General features: G+C 40.5%; 1 protein-coding gene across 2 annotated transcripts in view; it reads right to left on the bottom strand.

Annotated features, from left to right (window-relative positions):
• Nucleotides 1-18,666, bottom strand: part of EPS15 (epidermal growth factor receptor pathway substrate 15) — a 52,726-nt gene extending 34,060 nt beyond the window's left edge. The window contains exons 1-10 of one of the 2 annotated variants that reach the window (XM_031050725.2): nt 18,520-18,666; nt 11,361-11,402; nt 6,632-6,721; nt 6,251-6,298; nt 5,201-5,296; nt 4,717-4,782; nt 3,695-3,820; nt 3,170-3,229; nt 1,845-2,045; nt 172-317 (exon numbers count right to left, since the gene is read on the bottom strand). In XM_031050725.2, the coding sequence (XP_030906585.1) occupies nt 172-317; nt 1,845-2,045; nt 3,170-3,229; nt 3,695-3,820; nt 4,717-4,782; nt 5,201-5,296; nt 6,251-6,298; nt 6,632-6,721; nt 11,361-11,402; nt 18,520-18,546 (902 nt within the window). In that variant the 5' untranslated portion in view covers nt 18,547-18,666. The remainder of the gene's footprint in view (nt 1-171; nt 318-1,844; nt 2,046-3,169; nt 3,230-3,694; nt 3,821-4,716; nt 4,783-5,200; nt 5,297-6,250; nt 6,299-6,631; nt 6,722-11,360; nt 11,403-18,519) is intronic. The other variant, XM_005151118.3, reaches the window with a different exon arrangement.
• Nucleotides 18,667-19,083: the final 417 nt, after the last annotated feature.

The following is a 19,083-nucleotide window of genomic DNA, read 5'->3' as shown; positions in this document are numbered from 1 at the left end:
CAAAGTAGAATGAAGTAAGTTATCACTATTTATACAAAGGCCATGCTATTACATAAAAAAACCCAACTTACACTTCCCAGAAATGTCAACATAGCACTTTTCCTTAAGTGCTAGGAAGGAGCGAGAACCACGGCATCATCTAAACAGCTGTCATGGGGAAAAAAAACCTACCAGATCTGTGCAAGAAGAGCAGAAGGCAGTCCTGTCTTCAAGAATAGTTCTTTGGCTTCCACACCTGACACAAACCCATCCATGTCCTTGTCAGTTTTCAGAAAGATCTCATCATACTTAATTTTGTCTGCAGGCGACACAACCCACTGAAGGGGGTGGGGATATGAGGGGAAAAAAAGAAATCAAACCCACAGTGCTGAGATATAGGCAGGTCTCTTTTCAGACAGTTCCTTTCAGGGTTACATAAGTCAAGGACTACAACACAGATTTAGAAAGTTATATCAGTGCCTAGGTTCATGAACCAGTGTTATCCTCCAAATCAGACATCCACAATCAAGTCCAAAAGCAGAAGCAAAGTATTTACATGAGTGAAGCACCAAGTCTGGCTGGTACTAATCTGCCTCTTTGCCTGGGCATTAAAAGCATTCCCTGAAGCCCAGATCTCCTCCCAGCATGGGGTTGTGCCCTCATCACTGTGCTCAGTCACAGTCCTGCTTACTGTCTGGCTCTATCAATTCTATTTCTCTTTCCACAGCTGGACAGCTTTAGACAGCTGGTCTGCTCAAGCCAGACTTTTAACAGTTGGCACATTTTAAATTGTAGAATTTACCTCCAATCAAGGTAAAGATAGAAATTGAAAACATTTTCTTCAGCAATTTTTCCAAACACTAAGGTCTAATAAAAATGTTTGGCTTGGTTTTTGAGTGAAAGTGGTTTCAAGTGCATGCTTATGAATGCTAATTAGTTTCAGCATACAAGGACATTCAACAGATGAATCCCAAATGGTGCTGTACACAAAACACACATTGAGACACTCACCCAGAATGGCACTGCTTTGTAACACATACAGAAAGACTTACCATCAGTCAAGTAAACTGCCAGATGAAAACCCTGGCACCTCCAGTTAGTTATCGATTACTCAAATGTGAAAGCAGCACCTTATGCATTATGTGCTACAGTTCTTAACTTAGATCACTTTCTCAAGTTTTTCTTATACTGAATAGAACAAATTACAATCTACCTGGAAAGACATCTTTCCAAATTCTGGACTCTGAAATGACCAGGATTAAATAAGATGCTCAGCAGGGTGGGAGGCATCAAACTCATTAATAATCACATTCAGAACAAATACCAAATCTCATGTGTTTAGGTGGATATGCCAGACCTTTTGTTTCTTTTTCCCACTGCTTGTACTTATCTTTTCCTCTTTCAATAATGTCCTCTTCAAACTGCATGCATGCATGCATGCACACACACACAACTGCACATATGTGCCTGTCACAACTGGTTTTAAAACCTTGTCCATATTCAAATCAGTTTTCAGCCAGAGATTTATGTTCTGCATATATGTACAAATACTACATTTTTAAACCATTTTCTTAATATTATAACTTGGGGTTGAGCTTGACACCTTGAAATAATTCCTTTGAAAATTATCTTTAAATTCCTTACTAAATAACGTTGTTTTACGCAACTGTTTATATCTGAAGACATCCAGAAAATGCAGAACGAGATAAATTTCATGCCACCTGGTCTTCCCATCTGCCTCTTAAAATTCATCAACCAGACAAGAAGGAAACTAAAAACCTGTGTCAAGACTCTTCATACAGGCAGTCTCCAATGCACAGTATAAGAACAGAAGTCATCTAACCCCACCTAACTTCAGACTATACCTGTGTTAATGGTGTTTTGGCAGCCAAAATGCCTACAGGTGGCAAGGACTGATGAGACTCTTTGGTAGATGTTGAAGATGGAATTAATGGCATTGTTCCTGGAACACTAACAGGTTTCCTCTTTGATGGTGGCACCAAAGCTGCAGGCAAGGACATTGGCACTGGTTCTTTCTCCAAAGCACAGTACACCAAAAACATGGCCTAAATAGAAAACAAGGCGTGTGCATGTAAATATATAACAAGCGTATATAGAGAGAGAAATTAAAAGAACAGTTAAGAAATAACTCTGTAGCTTTTTTTCATTGTTTCTCCTTTACAAGCCCTCCTCTACTGAATTGCAGGTTCTTGCCTTCTAACCTGTGTTTTTCATTACTCCTTTCTTTTGAGGCAGAGTGCTTAGTAAATGCAGCTCAATATATTTTAGAACACTAAAGTTCATCTAAATACTACCAAGCTTGTACCACCACTTGTGGAATTTTATTTGAGAAAACACCTCATACACTTATTTTTAATATATTGACCATTTCTCCAGGAATCACTCTACTTAGCATCTATTCCTTTATTGTAGTGGTATGTTTTGAATATATAGTAGTACTATATATATATATCCACTACATGATGGTATTATGACTGTTGTTCAACACATAGAACTGCATTTTAAAGATACTATAAATTAAATTGATAATCTCTAAAGTATTATAGTTCAGAAGTTTCCCTGCAGCATATCAATCCTCTGATTTCAAAGGTGGAAATCTGAAGAATTACAACATAAACACAGGAAATCAAATATAGTGACAATTAACTACTAGGCTCTTAAATTACTTGCTTTCAAAAGCAACTGAAGCATAAAGAAGCTTGAAAATGACTAGAACAATAGTCAAGCAAAACCATTTTTACACTTTTATCCTTTCTCAAAAATATACATGACAGCAGGAAAAGGTAAATTAATCACATTTATATTATGAAGAAACAAAGCAAGTTTTGACGTTGCCCATAACATCAATTCTTGGCAATTAAACAGGTATTAATTTTCTTTTTACATAAACACTGAAGGTGAAGGTAAAACCTCCTCAGTGAAAACAGTCTCACATGGGACACACATCACAGGTTCTTAATGGCTCATTTAGCCCACAAAGGAAATTATTGCTGTGTATTGACAGACATTCAAACTGACAGAAACATTAAATAGTACTAAAACTTGATTAAGGTCTCTGACTAAAGGCAATAAACGAACCACACAAACAGTCAAAAATTAATATACAACACATCTATTTTAAATCACAGTCATTAGGCTTTCAAAACCCCAACAGGAAAAAGATACTTACAACTGCAAACTCATCTCGATCCAACATTCCATCACGGTCAATATCACTCAATTCCCACACCTACCAAGAAAAAGCAGAATATAGGGATGATTGTCTGAACTGCAGCAGTTTCCTATTTAGAACCTCATTAAAACCAAATATGGACGGTCTCCCTCCACCATAACCTAAGTTCTATTAAGATTAACAGCAGAAGTTTTCCCTGAGCAACATACATTCACATAGATCATGCAAAAGAAGAGAGATATTTAAACTGGAGACAGAGCGCGCTAACGGCATGCTGCGCTAAACCAAGTCTTAAAGAGTACACATAACTGATAAACTGTAGTAAGAGGCAATCTATCAAAGTATCAAAAGAGTATTTTATATACTTTTTTACAGTTTAGTAGTTACACATGTGGCCACTCCACGAGAGAGTATTTAATAGTTAGGCTCATTCCTACAAACCTTCTATTTGAAGAATTGATATTGCTGAATGCACTACAGTTACTATTTGTGAAATAACAATTAATAGGAAGGTGGTCTTACTCGTCCCAAAATATCCACAGGCAGTTTTGAGTTAAGGAGTACAGGCTTCACTTTGTCACCCGACAACAATCCATTCACAGGATTTAGGCTGTCAAAAATAGCATCATACTTGGCTTTGTCTTCCAGCTGAGGGGCAGAAGAAAAATATTACTCGTGGCAACAGTCACACTCATAGCCTAAGAAGCAGCTGTTAGTTCAAAATTATTAACTTTTTGCTTTAGTTGGTTGGCACGAGGGTGACCAGGGGACTGGAGCACCTCCTGTATGAAGACAGGCTGAGAAAGTTGGGGCTGTTCAGCCTGGAGAAGAGAAGGCTGCGTGGAGACCTCATAGCAGCCTTCCAGTATCTGAAGGGGGCCTACAGGGATGCTGAGGAGGGACTCTTCATTAGGGACTGTAGTGACAGGACAAGGGGTAATGGGTTGAAACTTTAACAGGGGAAGTTTAGATTGGATATAAGGAAGAAATTCTGTACTGTAAAGGTGGTGAGGTACTGGAATGGGTTGCCCAGGGAGATTGTGAATGCTCCATCCCTGGCAGTGTTCAAGGTCAGGTTGGACAAAGCCTTGGGTGACATGGTTTAGTGTGAGGTGTCCCTGCCCATGGCAGGGGGTTGGAATTGGATGATCTTAAGGTCCTTTCCAACCCTAACTATTCTATGATTCTATGAAACACACATACATTGCATTTCCTGATGCCTAAAAGACAGTATGAAAAAGGTATTATTTCTAAATCAGCTAGAGACTCATCTAAAATCCAGTGAGATTTATTCTTCTATTACTTGCATGGCTTCAAATAACTATTCCCCTTTTTCCTGCAAAATTTCTAAACATTAAGAGATTTCCCAATGGTCAAGTGTTTTTATCAAATTAGGTCTACCAGCCTAATTACAGATTTGACACGAACGGTAAGTTATCATACTTTACCAGTTATAGCTACAAGCAGCATTATATTTTTCTTAGACTTATGTTTTCTGAAAAACCACATCAGAGTTCTAGGTAACAGCCCAATCTCTAGTTTACCTTAACAGCCCATGGTACATCACTTGGTGTTGTTCCACTGAGTAGCAAAGGACTACTGGTATCGGTCTAAGGAAAAACAGGCAAAAACCCAAACACATTAAAAAAGACATGGTTCTGACCTTGCAAAACCACTGCCATATTTGTAAAGGTGCTCCTTCACAGAACTGCATTTTATTCATTCATACCTTAATTAAGGATACCAAAATTCAGAGTAAGAAATTTAACATGTTTCTTCCATTAAGGACAACACTAATAGAACAAATGCCATATGTGTAGTCAAATTATACACAACTTTATATCCAAATCCCCATTAGAATATATAGCACCTTATTCTTATTCGACATGGCTTAATTGTCCCCTGTTGTAGGGCAATAGGGCCCTACTGTCAGAAGTGCTTGGTATTTATACCAAAGCTTCCCAATTGTTCACTTAAAAGCAGCTCTTATTAATGAGTTGATATGTTCAATTAAAAAAGAAATCTTACAAATCTTGGTGGAGGAACAGGCAAATTAAGACTACTCAGGGAAACATCCAATCCATTCTGTGCACATGCTACAAGTCGTAAAGCCACAAAAAATTCCTAGAGGAGAAATTAAATTTGAAAGGATTTATTATATGAAAATATTAAAATTTCAGAAGAATTAAGAGTTTTTCTAGTACTGCTATATATACAAAGTGTTGCAAATGGGTTCAAAGGAGATCAGAAAGTGACACAAAGCAGCAGTCAGCAACTACTGAATTCACCCAGTGAGGCAAAGTTTGTACTTCCTAGCTCCAAGGATTTAGTAAGTTCCTGGCTAGTGTAGTTAGTTCTTAAAACTCAGCAGGTTCTATGGCAGAGCAGTGAAAATTTAAAGTTCATCTGTTCATCTTGGAGGAACTGAGTTGATCCCAAAGGTGGCAGTTGATGGACAAGGAAGACAAAGATATAGCACATGAGAAAAAGCAATCAGAGGAAATCTGGGAAAAAAAATGTTTGGTAGATGTTTCCAGCTCCTCCTTCTCCTACCATGGGATGAAAGCAGCTCACTCTCCAAAGGTTGTTATTAAAGTAACTATACCTCAAACCAAACATGAGAGTACATAGAGCTTTCCCATGGCACTGATACTCCAGTGTGACTGCCATGCCCGTTCATCATTACAGCTTTGGAAGAACAACTCCAAACAGAACATACTGATGTCCACTAAAATTAGATAATTAAGAGTTTTGAAACTAGGATTTTAATTTCTGCATTAAATTTCTTCCAAGATTAAGAAGAAAGTCACCTTTTTAGTAAATGCACTACATTAACCCTTAAATAACTTCTCAGCATATTGTACTGCACAACTACACAGAAGTTCATTTTATGACTTGAAGAAAAACTGATGAAGCAGCTGAAGGCTGCTTAACTTCTTGTAGCTTACACTGAAATAGGAAGAACATAGCTAGATACAATTAGAAAAATCTGAAAAAATCAGTTAGAAAACCTGTTTTATCTTATTTCAAGGCTTGCTAATGTTAGAGTAACCTCATACATCACATAAATAATCATACCTGTTTGCTCAGGATACCTTTGCCATCAGTATCAGCTAGGTCCCAAATCTAAAAAACAATAAACACAAAGTGTTCCACAGCACTGAGAGGAAACTGGCAACTTCCCAGTCCATTTAACAATACATTCTTGGATCAAAGTTCAGGTCTTGACTTTCATGATAGCACTCACTTGTGACACATTTAAGCAGTTTTATTTTCCACTACCACCTACATACGTAGTAGAACAAGCAAGGCTAATGAAGTTGGAGACTATTAGACAGCACAACTGAAAACACATTAGGGAAAAATCACATATCCTTTTAGTACCACTAAGCATTTTAATTTACACAGGTTACTAACTGAAGCAAGAGACAAGATAATTACATGATTGCCATTAAATACCTTTCCAAGTACCAAATCTGTCAATCCAGACTTTTTCAAGAAAACAGCTGCATCTGAAGCCAACACTCTTCCAGCATTAGCAGAATCAACCTGGGGGGGATAAAAAAATCCCTCACATGACAATCTGCCTTTTGAATTGATGCCATCTCTTTCATGTATGCTCTCAAAAAGCTAGCAAAGAAAAAATGCTCAAGTTAACATCATCAGTTTCAGACCAATCTTCAGACTTCTGAAGAGTAATTTAAATATTCAATAAATGTTTATTAAATATTACAATAAAAGCTCCCTTTCATCAAAAATCATGTTATATTAGAATGAAGACATTTTGAGCTAGCTGCTTCAGATTAAATATCAATAGACAAGCTTTGGAAATTGATAGCTTAAACTACCACTAACAGATTTAAGATATATTATGCATATGTATCTAAGCATCCTTCACACTCTCATATGTTTTACAGTGTTCCAGAAAAATACACTATTATTCCCATATTCTGTACACAACTAAGACCCAGGTAGGTAAGAATTTTGCCTAGATGACCCAGTCTGGGACAGAAAGCAAGGAAGGTAACCCAGGTCTCCCAAGTCACAAGCTGGCACCCCAGCACAAGACACTCTTATAGGTCAGCAATAAAGATTTAGATTAATTCCACTTGAAAATTGAGGAAAACTCACTGATACATAAGCAAACAATCAAATGTCCACAGCTGTAAGGTTGTAAGCATTGATTATGCCTGGATTTCAAAGTCTCGAGTAGTATGTTTCAAGTATAGACAAAGCCCCAAGAATTTCTCAAGTTACATAGCAGACAGGGAAGCTTATTCACATTAGACCATCATCTGAACCTATCTAGTTAGCCCTTTATAATCACAGGATTTTCTCACTGATGCCTGCAAAGCATTTGATTTGTAAGGACAGAGAAGCCCCAGAGTTTGATTACATTTAATTGTCCAGCTAGAAATTCACTTCTGGTATGTTCTGAAAAACAAGGCTTTGCTTGAAGATACCTCCAACCACCCTAGAAAGGGAAATGCTTACTCCCTCAAGTGAAACTTATTTGCGCAACAAAAAATTTCATGACAGTTTGAGCAGAATATCAACCAGCATGAATTTCTACCTAGATTAATGGGGAGATCATTAATATAATCATTATTCAAGATCCTAAGTGAAAACATTACCTCAGTTATACCTTCAAGTGGAAGAAGCAAGCAGTTAAAGTTACATCAGCACAAGGGAAATAGAGGAAAAGCTGTGAGTCTTGGGGACCTTATGGTTGCAAGAGGATGCCTAAAAAGGACAGAGTATAAGAGGACTAAGGGTACCTAATGAATTCAACCTGTCAGGTTTACTGGATCAGACATGTACCATCGTTTGTCCTACAAGATCTAGAGATCAAGTATGTTATATATTATACATAAAAATACATATAATATTGTCTTCAAAAATAGTCTTCCCATCTATGATCAGCTGAGATGACCTGAAACTGTAGTTCGTGACATAAACATTTCAAAGGACAGGAAAGAAGCAAGAGAGGTCAATTACTTTCCATACTTCCTGGAGAGAAAAGAAAGAACCAAAACTGAAATTGTGCAAATAAATGAGCATGCATGCAAAACCGAAGTACTTGCACAGAAAGAGTAATGTGATGCTACCATCAGATTTCCCAGTGTGCACTTTTGAAGATCAATGCTTTCTGAGCACTTGCTGAACAGAGTCATCATGGCTTGGAAGCAGCCTGAGAATGCCTAGTGAAAACTAGTGCTTCAGACAGAACAGAAAGGCAAAACACTAGGTGATGATGATGATGCTGCATTGCATCATTTACAGTCTCATAGATTTGTGTTTAAAAAAAGGCTATATTCAATAGCTTGTTTGGAATGTAAGACCAATCTTCCATGTTCACAGGTGCAACACACAGAAGCTGCCCGAAGCAAACAGCTCCCAGAGATGGACTTAGTAGTACTAGCTAGTGAAAGACTGTGGAGAATGAATCTAAGGGACTAGGGTAAGCTAGGGATCAGGTTAGGAAAGCTAAGGCTCACTTAGAATTAAACATGGCTAGGGATGTGGAAGATAACAGGAGGGAATCCTATAGTTACATTGCAAATAAAAGACAGACTAGAGACAACGTGGGCCCCCTCCAGAAGCTATTGGGAAAATTGGCTACCCTCAATTTGGAGAAGGCTGAGGCTCTTAATGACTTCTTTGCCTCAGTCTCCACTGGCAAATGCTGCGATCACACCACCCAAGTCTTGGAAGGCAGATGCAGGGACTGTGAGAATGAAGACCTTAGGCCCACTGTAGGAGAGGATCTGGTTTGAGACCATCTTAAGGACCTGAGCGTACACAAGTCCATGGGCCCTGATGATATCCATCTGCAGGTCCTGAAGGAGCTGGTGAATGAAATTGCAAAGCCACTGGCCATCATATTTGAAAAATCATGGCAGACAGGTGAAGTTCCTGACGACTGGAAAAAGGGAAATATAACTCCCATTTTCAAGAAGGGGAAAATGGATGACCCAGGGAATTACAGACCAGTCAGCCTCACCTCTGTGCCTGGCAAAATCTGGGAGCAGATTTTCTTGGAAGGCATGCTAGGGCACATGAAAAACAACAAGGTGCTTGGTGACAGCCAGCAGGGCTTCACTAAGGAGAAATCCTGCCTGACCAATTTGGTGGCCTGAAAGGTTGAAAGGTTGATTTCAATCACATTCCAAGTATAACGCCCAGGATTTAAACCCATTTAACGACACATTATGCCAGATGAATTACTTTGTGATAGAACTGGAAGTGTTCTATGCATCGGAGTTATTTCAGGTGACGGATTTATTCTCAAATTGCATGGAATGTTCTAAGTGCTTCTGGTATAAAAGAATAAAAAACATGCTCTACCAGCACCACAAGACAAGGTCAGAAATGTCTTTCTAACATTTTTATTCTTAAAGTTGATATCTCCTTGTCTCAGGGAGGGAAGGAAAAAGTTATCCAATGCAACTGAAAGGCTTCAGACACAGTACATTTGAAAGTTATTCTTTAGGACAAATGCTTGCAGAAAAGAGTTTGGCTGAGCAACTCAGAAAACTAATCCTCTGGAAAGCAAATCCTTTGGCACAACCTCATGAACAGTAACATCATGTTCATGTATATAGCTGAGACTTCTGGAGAACAAATAGTGCTCCAGTTTCACTAGGCTACATATTCTAATGAATGCAAGGTGCTAAGGGACTTAGGAACCAGTAACACATTTGTGCTAAAATTCAGTTTATCCAGCTTTCTGCTTCACACTTCAGTGGTTTAGCAATTGCAGTCAGGAGGAAGAGACAAGCACGTGCCAAAGATCATACATGACAGTGATAGTCAGTAGTATTGAGCTAGGAAACCTAAGGTACAAAAAAATTAGTTCCTTGCCTTTTCTTGTGATTTTATAATGTTCCACATAATACGGGATTCCCTAAGGCTTTTAATCTAATGCCCAGATATAGACAGTGGGTTTGTGCATCACTGAAGAAAACCTTTGTGAGGGTTTTACTATCTCCTTTAGCCTTCAGGAGCAATCCAAGTTTAGATTAAGGTAAACTCGCTTCTCATTTAGCAATTTCAAATCTGCTCCTCTCCTGTAGTGGAGAAAACCCCTGTCAAAGTAAAATAGAAAGCTCTAACTTCTCAGGCATTATAGGTTTATACACTTTGAGTAACTTTGATAAAACTGCTGGTTTAGGCACTTGATAATGGGACTAGTCCTCTAAGCACAATTCAAAATTAGAGCTGGATAGAAGTCATGGTCTTCTCTCCCCCAGTAGAAAAGCTCACATTCCAATGTTGATGCCCAGAAGTTCCTAAACAAAGGTGTCATATACATTATACCCTGCCTTAGGACAGACAGACAGGAACATTACAGTCACACAAAGGAAAATACACTCATACAAGGTTGGTTTTTTTTTACAGACTCATCAGGTCTTTCTATCAAAAAAAAAATCTTTTTAATTGTTTTATACAGCCATTCACTCAGTTTACATTTCCCTGGAAGTTTTCATGTTATCTATGTTTGTACAATAATACAAATGTTATGCACATGATACAAAATATTCCTATTATGGAATTGCTATTATAGATGAAACAGTCAGTTTTCAAAAAAGCTGTATTTATAGCAATGAATACACCTTATTTTTGCAGGGCCTAAAGACAAAACAGGTGATGCATAAACTTTGTATTATTTATATATAATTTTATTTTTATATTATAAAGTCAAAAGACTTGTATCTGTTGAGTGAAGCTGCAAGAACTACATGTGTTCTTTTGGCATTGACGGGCCTTCTATCCAAATCTCACTATTGCTGGGTATTCTCAGAGATGCAAGTCTTACATGACTCTAACTGCACTACAAACATAAGAAATTCAGCTTTGCTTGTGAAAAGGATCAAAGACCACATCAATACAGTATTATGAAAGGATTTACTCCATTCAAACAGCTAACAGTCTAACTGTAAAGTGAGGTATGTCATACATACCTCGCAGCTCCCTAGCAAATTAGTCATCTTACAGTCAATGTAAAACTCTTACTGATATAATTCAGACCCAAGTGTTAGTTACTATACAAATATATTTTAAAGCTGAGTAATTTTCCTTGAACTTTTACTGTTTACACACAGCTGGCCATTCTGAAGTCCATAGGTAAAGAATATTCTTTGGTTTAAATACAAAATAAAGTTTGTTCTCTCAAGAACATTCATACCTGTCGATAGAATTTCTCATACACAGGATTTGCACTCGATAGCTGTAAAAGAGAAAGAGTGAGAGAAAATTAACCATAATTAACAATAATCCATATTTCAATTGTTCCTCTCTGAATAAATAAACACATAAAACACTTTACTGCTCCTCAAAGAAACATTAAGCACTCATATAATTCTATTTATTCTGTAAAATGATGAGGATGATGAGAGCTCTTCATGCTGTAACCTTTAGAAGACTAACTTCTTGTTTTGAAGCCAGTGATAGTAACCACTATCAGATTGCTATCAGGTCACCAGGTTAGGCAGTGTGAAATGAGTTCTTAAGCAAGATCATCTATAGGCAAAAAAAGAAACCTGAAACGACACAGGCTAGGAAGTGTTCCCTGATGAGTGCAAAGCAGTATTATTTTATTTTACTATCCCTGCATCATTCTTTAGAATTTAGTGCCCTATACAACCAGTCTATAAAATTTCCTGATATTCAAGTTAGCTCATGGATTCACAACTAAATCCACAGCATTGGTACCAAATTAAGAGAGAGTAATATTTAAACTTTGGCTTTTGCAACCTGAATCCTTGCCAGAGATAGCGTCTGCCTTAATCCACTGCCACCTACCAGACATTCAGTGCTTACCTAAACTTAGGTGGACAAAGATAAAACAGCTTCTTGGTCCCTTCATCAATTTATTTTTAAACCATTCTTAGCAGCTCTAAAAAGGCCCAAGGCCTGGAACCATGCAAAACTTAAGATCTTGGCTTGCCCAAGAGATGTATTCATAGCATCACAGAATGGTTGGGGTTGGAAAGGACCTTTAAAGATCATTTAGCTCCAGTACTGTTAGGTTTTCCCCTTTTCCCAGAGATACAATCAGGCACAAAAATCAGATACTGGTTTGATGAAGTGCATGGTGCCTGAACCAAAGACTGTGTGCATGACCCCATGCATTTATGCAGAGGTTAACACTAGATTATCACAATGTGTTGCCCTCATAAACCCAGCTGCAACAGCTGAGCATAATACAGTAACACACAACACTGAAAAAAAACCCTAAACCACTTAACTTTAAATATCATCCAAAATCAGAATTCTCCCCTTAAAAGAAATATGATCTTAAACCCCAGGATTTACAGACCTTTGTATAACCTGAATCCAGCAAGGTAGCTTCTTCAGCTTTAAAATTTAGCAGTTTGTATTGAAATATGGAAACTAACAGTATTCTAGATGTCATCAATCATAGTTGTAGAAAACACTTTCTATAGTGCACACAAATGGTGGCAGCTTAAATAAGACTACATACATTTTTCTATAGCAAACAGCTAACACAGTTGCTCTTTTGGCTAAGCACTTACATGTTCATAGGTGCCAATTATCAAAGAATGCTAAGAGGGAATGGTTGGCTGGTAGAAATCAGGGGTTTAGTGTGATCCTTTTAACTAGAAAAGAGTGCAGGATCACCAAAACACCCTGAAAGATAAATTACAGAGCACAGCTAGAAATGACAGGAGAACTTTCACTGAGACCCTGACATCTGCTTATTCAGCAAGTACACTGCCACAGTGACACTCCGTTTCCGCTAAGGGCCACATGGCATTACTGATTCTCTAGCTGTTTTGGGGGGGTTTGGGGGGGCTTTCTTGGGGGAGCAGACTTTTTCTTTGTTGGGAGGTGGGTAGGAAATACTTCTCACATAGCCAGACATTAAAAATTACATATGCTGCCAAACCATCAGTGGTATTCAATCCAATACCTCCATTTATATAGCTTAACCTTGCTCTGGTACCCAAAGACTTTCAGTATCTCAGCCATCAACTAAGCAGGCTTTCCCACATCACTTAAAATAGCCTGATGAAACATAGTCAAAGTTTTGTCAGACCTCTGACTACCATAAAACCAATGGCACATTTCCCATCACTTTCCAGCATGCTCCAAAGCATCCTATATTCAGCTACACTTTGAAATCCAGCCTAGAGGGCCAGTTCTCCTAAACATTCAAGTATCTTACTAAGTATTAGTTCAGTATGATGTAAAAGTACAGGCACAGAATCAAATTTAAGCCATAAGCAGAAGACTAGAACAGAGTTGGCCAGCACTGAAAGTATCAGTCTTCACACATCATCCCTCTTGCCCAATATCACTCTTTGTTCAGCCAAATGTTTCATTATTACAGCCAAACTGATCGTTGTCACTCCTGGACAGGAAACATTGTGTTGAAGTCCTGCAATGAAAACACTAAGTGGAAAACAATCTTTTCATTCAGTACCTAGAGCATAAGCCAATAATTCTTATTTATTTCACTGGCGTTTCCAATATTCAGTTTAACACCAGTATCACTGCAGTAACTGGAATTTCCTGTGACGCCAACAAGAGTAATAGTAGTAAAAATGTTTTGTAGGCTATCTTACTAGTAACAGACTTGGTTTTCCTTCAAGGATACCTCAAATAAAACAACAGACACAAATATTCTTCTGGGATCAGAAGAAAAGTACTGCTCAACATCTTTCAAAGTGCCGGGGTAGAATCTACCCGGCAGAATTCTTTTCATGGGATTTCTAACAACTAATTGCAGAGAGGAAATTCCACTCGTTTTCAATGCAAAAAGGAGGGAAGGAGAAAAGGTCAGATTCAACAGCATACAAAAATAGAAATAAACTTTTAAATGGAATCATCATAACGTATTGCTTCATAAGAGCAACATCCGATCCAGCAATTACCACCTTTGTTACAAACCTATGAACATTAGAATACTAACCTAGGAAATAAAAACACCTTCAGGGACACGCTTCTTTTAAATCTTCTGTTGTCAGTCAAGCCTTTATAACCCCATGTTTTCACCCCTCTGGCACACTTGCATTTAGGTGTAGTAAGATACCACTACCAGTCTGTCCACGCCATCCACCCACAGTCTTCCTTCCCACAAAAAGGTTTTAAAACAAACAAACAAGCTGTCCATTGAGAAAAACAAAGTAGTTTTCCCCTCCAACCCAAATAAGAAACAGGAGAAACAAGCAAGTCTATCTTGATGAAAATCCGAAGTACTGTATCCTAGCATGATGCAAAGATACAGGATTAATTTTGAGTTTCCAGGCCAAACAACACCATCTGGTTGTAAATGTTCTTCCCACAGTCAGCCAGCTAAAAATCAGGTAAGCTTAAGGGTAGCTGGTTTTCTTACAATGCCCTTTCTAAACAATAATCAGCTTGTCTCTTTTTCCCCTATTGCTTTACTCTCTTATCTGAAGTGTTTTCATGGCAAAGCTTTCCACTATATAACCAAGCACATCTCCTGCAGCAGTAACAAAAGTAAAGAAAATATTTACTATAAATTTATGCACAAATATTACCACACACTTCTAAATCCAGCACTTTCATTCCCACTGACAGCTGAAGCATGCACAAAAACTCTGCTGACTTCCTCTCTGTGTAAATGTCTGTCACTGCATAATTGAGAATGGTTCGATTGAATTTTCAAATCACTACAGGAAAGCTCCACCATCTTCTAATCAGTACTGAACAAAGGCTGTGTAATATGAAAGAGGATCTCCACTGCCCCTCTAGATGCAGCCACTCTCTAACATGGTTGATACAATTATCAGTCCAAAATGGTGAAGTTCTATGTTTAGCAGTCAGCTGCCTCTATAAGCAAGTTTAAACACACACCTGCATACTCTTCTTCCTCTTTCATGGAAGACAGAAAGAGGAACAACAGATCTCTCACTCCAGTAAGAAGGACAAATTCAAATCTTAATTTTACCGTTTTGTCATTTACATGGCAAACTGGTCTCGGGAACTCAAAAACTCTGGTTCTACACTAAATATAACATACATACTACTATGAGAGCATCACTCCTATCCTAAATACTTAAATCCTATGTATTCTAGTAACAAGACATTAACCCTGGTAATACATGCATTAGGTATCTATCTAGCTTAGCCTAGTAGTAACATTTGAGCTTCCCTTCAACACGACCCTGTGACACAACACTGAAGTTATAAATTGAGACTTGCAACTAATGGGGATACAAACTGGTATTACATGACTTTGTTTTAAAGCAGTTATGACCTACTACAGTAAACAAGACAGCGACCACATTTTCCACAAAAAGCCTTCTATGACATCAGGAAGACAAACACAAGAAGTTACCTTCCTGTTCTCCCTGAACATTTCTCTACAGGCCTTCCCCCCATCACACAGGGGGTTTTCAGAATAAACCACATGTTCAGTTTTCAAGGAGTTTTTGAGTGCCAGTATTACACCAGCTTTCAACAAGCAGATCTTCCTCACTTTCAACATGAATTTTCCGCATCTTTGCTTTTCGCCCTCCCTAAATTCCCTAAATGCCCTAAATGAAATAGGGCAGATTAACAATCATCCTTGAAAGATCAAAAATACAACTCTTCACGTTGCCTATAGCTTAACTTCAGTTTTCCAACAACTGTCGGTGAGACAGGAGCCCTTCCTTCTCACTGATGTTGCTAGCTTGTTTCCAAACTAAAGGCAACCACAACAAAACATTCACATGGTAGGAGTTTCCTTAGAAGCTCCATATCAAATTCACAGCTATGCTCAGACAATGACGCTGACTGAGCAAATGCAAGAGGCAACAAGATGTTGTGGAATGGGTTCAAAATGGGGAGGTAAAATATACTTCAGATCATGGCTAAACTGGGGGGGATGAGGATGAGATAATCACCATTGGTTTGCAAATAAGTGTCGTGGGTATCATAAATTTCACTACATCTGCATGGCCCTGAAATATTGTTACTCTTTAGCCAACAGAACACAATCGGCACCCAAAAGTTTCCCATTACTTAAACAGCTTTGATGGTCAAATAAAGGATGTCCAGCTCTCAGACATTGCAGCTGCAAAGTCATCTGAAAATACCCCAGCCCCATGTGGAAACAACCCACTTCCCATCCATGTTCAATCACCAAAGTCAAACCAAACATGGGAAGGGGAAAAGAAACCTGACACAGTCATGAGCTTTGCTGCAGGTCAATACGCCTCTTATTCTCTGCACAGGGTCTGCAGCAGAAAGTACTGATCTGTGTGCTTTTCATTGCTTGTTTTAGTAACTGACCTCACTGCAGCCAGCAACCGTATCCCCCACCCCCTACAGTGGTATTTTCACTTCCTCATACTCATCTACACACATTTAGAACACTTAATTTGTTGTGACTTTTCATAACCCTGAAATTCCAGAAATTAGAACCCACATTGCAGTAATCACCTTTATGCTTGCTTGATCAAGATGATTTTTATGCAGTGCAAGAAGAAAAACACAAACAAAACCCTAACCAAACAGAAAGGAGATCCCCACACAAGTGGTCAACAACAACAGTTTCCTCAATCTAAGCACTGATGCACACTGCAGGCACAATGGTTTTAAGGATTGTGGTGATTTTTCTGCTTCTGTCAACATTATCGCATTTGTATTTAGTTCCACTGCCATGTGACCAACAAAGTAAATAAATCCTGCAATGAAAGGACTGCACAGCCTCTAGCAATACTGTCTTGCTATAGAACACACCAGAGGAGACACTGCTGCCCTCTCCCCAGACAGAGCCAGAACAGCCCATGCCTTTAGACCACCACAAATCAGGCTGCTGGTCTATAAAAACTTCTTTTCTCTCTTCAGTAAGGAGATGTTTTAAACTTGCCTTTTGCATGAAGACTGTTGAAAAAGAGACACAGAAAAGGCTAAGCTAAGGCTTTTTAATACCAAAGCAAGCTCTCATAGAAGGCACTATATTCCACACCTATGTATCTTTACACCTGTAAAGACACAGCTATTTTCTCCACTAAAACCACAGAACACCAGGTTGGAAGGGACCTCACTGTTTCACTGAACTGTCGTTTCTTTCCTTGAAATAACTGATGATTTCCTCAAAAATCAACTAGATAAGTGAGTAACACAAACTGAGTAGCCTTGCAGCCAACTTCTGAAGTTCACTTCTATGTGCTTAAGTGATTCACACTTATTTACCAGTTTACAGTAAACATGGCAACTGAGCATCAGATTGAAGCACCCCAAGCCAGGAGCGTGTGCACCAACAGGCCCACCTCAGGCTAGGAATGCAAATTTCTCATGTCACTGCTAAATGAAACAGAAAAGTACCATAAAGCACAGTTTATTCGGTGTCGGCTCTCTGGTGAGTAAGATGCAACCCTAACTACACTACAGTAGTGTGTAGAATAGAACATTCTAACTAGAGTAAGTTGTATGAAGTGATTCTACTACTGTCACAAAAAAGACACAAAGGTTCCAGCAAAGTGGGATCACCTGAGCATGAAACAGAGCAAAGATTCTCCGAGTTTTGAGACCATCACCTGCAGAACTCTTCTCTGTTAGGCACCTGTATAGGCAGTATACAAAACCGGGGTCCCCACACCACGGGGCCCACCAAACACAAGCTAAAATGACTTCAGAGAGTATCTTCGGAGTTTAAACCTGAATTTACGCTCTCCCAAGCTACCCTCTCGCACACCGCCCGTTACAGCGCTGACACCTCTGTCTCCGGACCCTGCTTCTGTCCTGCTGCCGGCTGCGGAGCGCCGAGAGGCCGCGCTGGCACCGGCCGCGGCACGGCTACCTGACCCGCAGCTATCGCCTTTCAGAGCCGCGGCCAGCACTCTCTCTCCCGCCTCCCAGCTCGCCACCTGCCTCCGAATTGACGAGGCACGTTCTGTTTTCTGCTGTTGTTAAAGCAGGCGCCCTATACCTTTATGAGACAAAAGACCGGCCGCGGCTACAGACCTCAGCGCGCTGCCCCCCCCGGGAGGCCGCTCCCCGGCCGCGCTGCCCCCTCAGCCCCGGGCACCGGCACCTGCCCCGGGTGGGATCCGGTTTCACGGCACAGGGTCGCGGCTGCCCGTCCCTCAGACACACCGCAGCCCCCACCGCCACCTGACAGCGGCCGTTACCGCGGCGGGGCAGGGCTGAGGGGCGGCGGCGGGCACACAAAGCCGCCCCGCCGCGGGGCCCTCCGGGGAGCGCCGAGCCACTCCCCAGCGGCATCCAGACGGCCCCAACACCCCCCTCAGCGGCGCAGGAGGGGCTCAGCGCCAGGCCCCGCTCCTGTCCCGGACCCCCCCGTACCGCACACGGGAGGCGCCAGGCCCCGGAGCGCGGCGGCGGAGGGAGCCCGTTGGAGGTACCTGTGTCAGGGAGAGGTGCGCAGCCATGCTGCTTCCATCATGCACCGGCCCGCCCGCAGGAAGGACGCGCCGCGGGCCCGGCACTCGCGGGCCAACTTCGGCAACTTCCCCGGCCGGCCCGGCCAAAACCCGGCACCGGATCCCCGCCCGTCCAACGGACGGAGCCGGAGCCTCCTCCGCCCGCACACGGCAGCGGCGGACGCGAGCAAAACCGGGCGCCGGAGTCTGCTCAGCGGAGCCGGAGCCTTCCCGAGGCAGCTGCAGCAAAAACCCGGAGCCGGAGTTTTTGCCCTAATGCGGTGGCCAACATCCCGCTCCCAGCCCTTCCCATACCTCCTCTACGGGTCCTGCTTCTTCTGGAGCTGCTTCAAGCATTTTGAACGGCCAAAGTCCCCAGCTTAGTCATGACTTAAACAGGGGAGATTCAGGTTAGTTATAAAGAAGAAGTTCTTTACTGTGAGAGTGACGAGGCACTGGAATGGGTTGCCCAAGGAAGTTGTGAATGCTCCATCCCTGCCGGTGTTCAAGGCCAGGCTGGACAGAGCCTTGGGTGACATGGTTTAG

The sequence above is a fragment of the Melopsittacus undulatus genome, chromosome 6 (assembly GCF_012275295.1).
Source record: "Melopsittacus undulatus isolate bMelUnd1 chromosome 6, bMelUnd1.mat.Z, whole genome shotgun sequence".
NCBI lineage: Eukaryota > Metazoa > Chordata > Aves > Psittaciformes > Psittaculidae > Melopsittacus > Melopsittacus undulatus.
The sequence above is the reverse complement of the archived record's forward strand: the minus strand, read 5'-3'. Positions and strand labels throughout refer to the sequence as shown.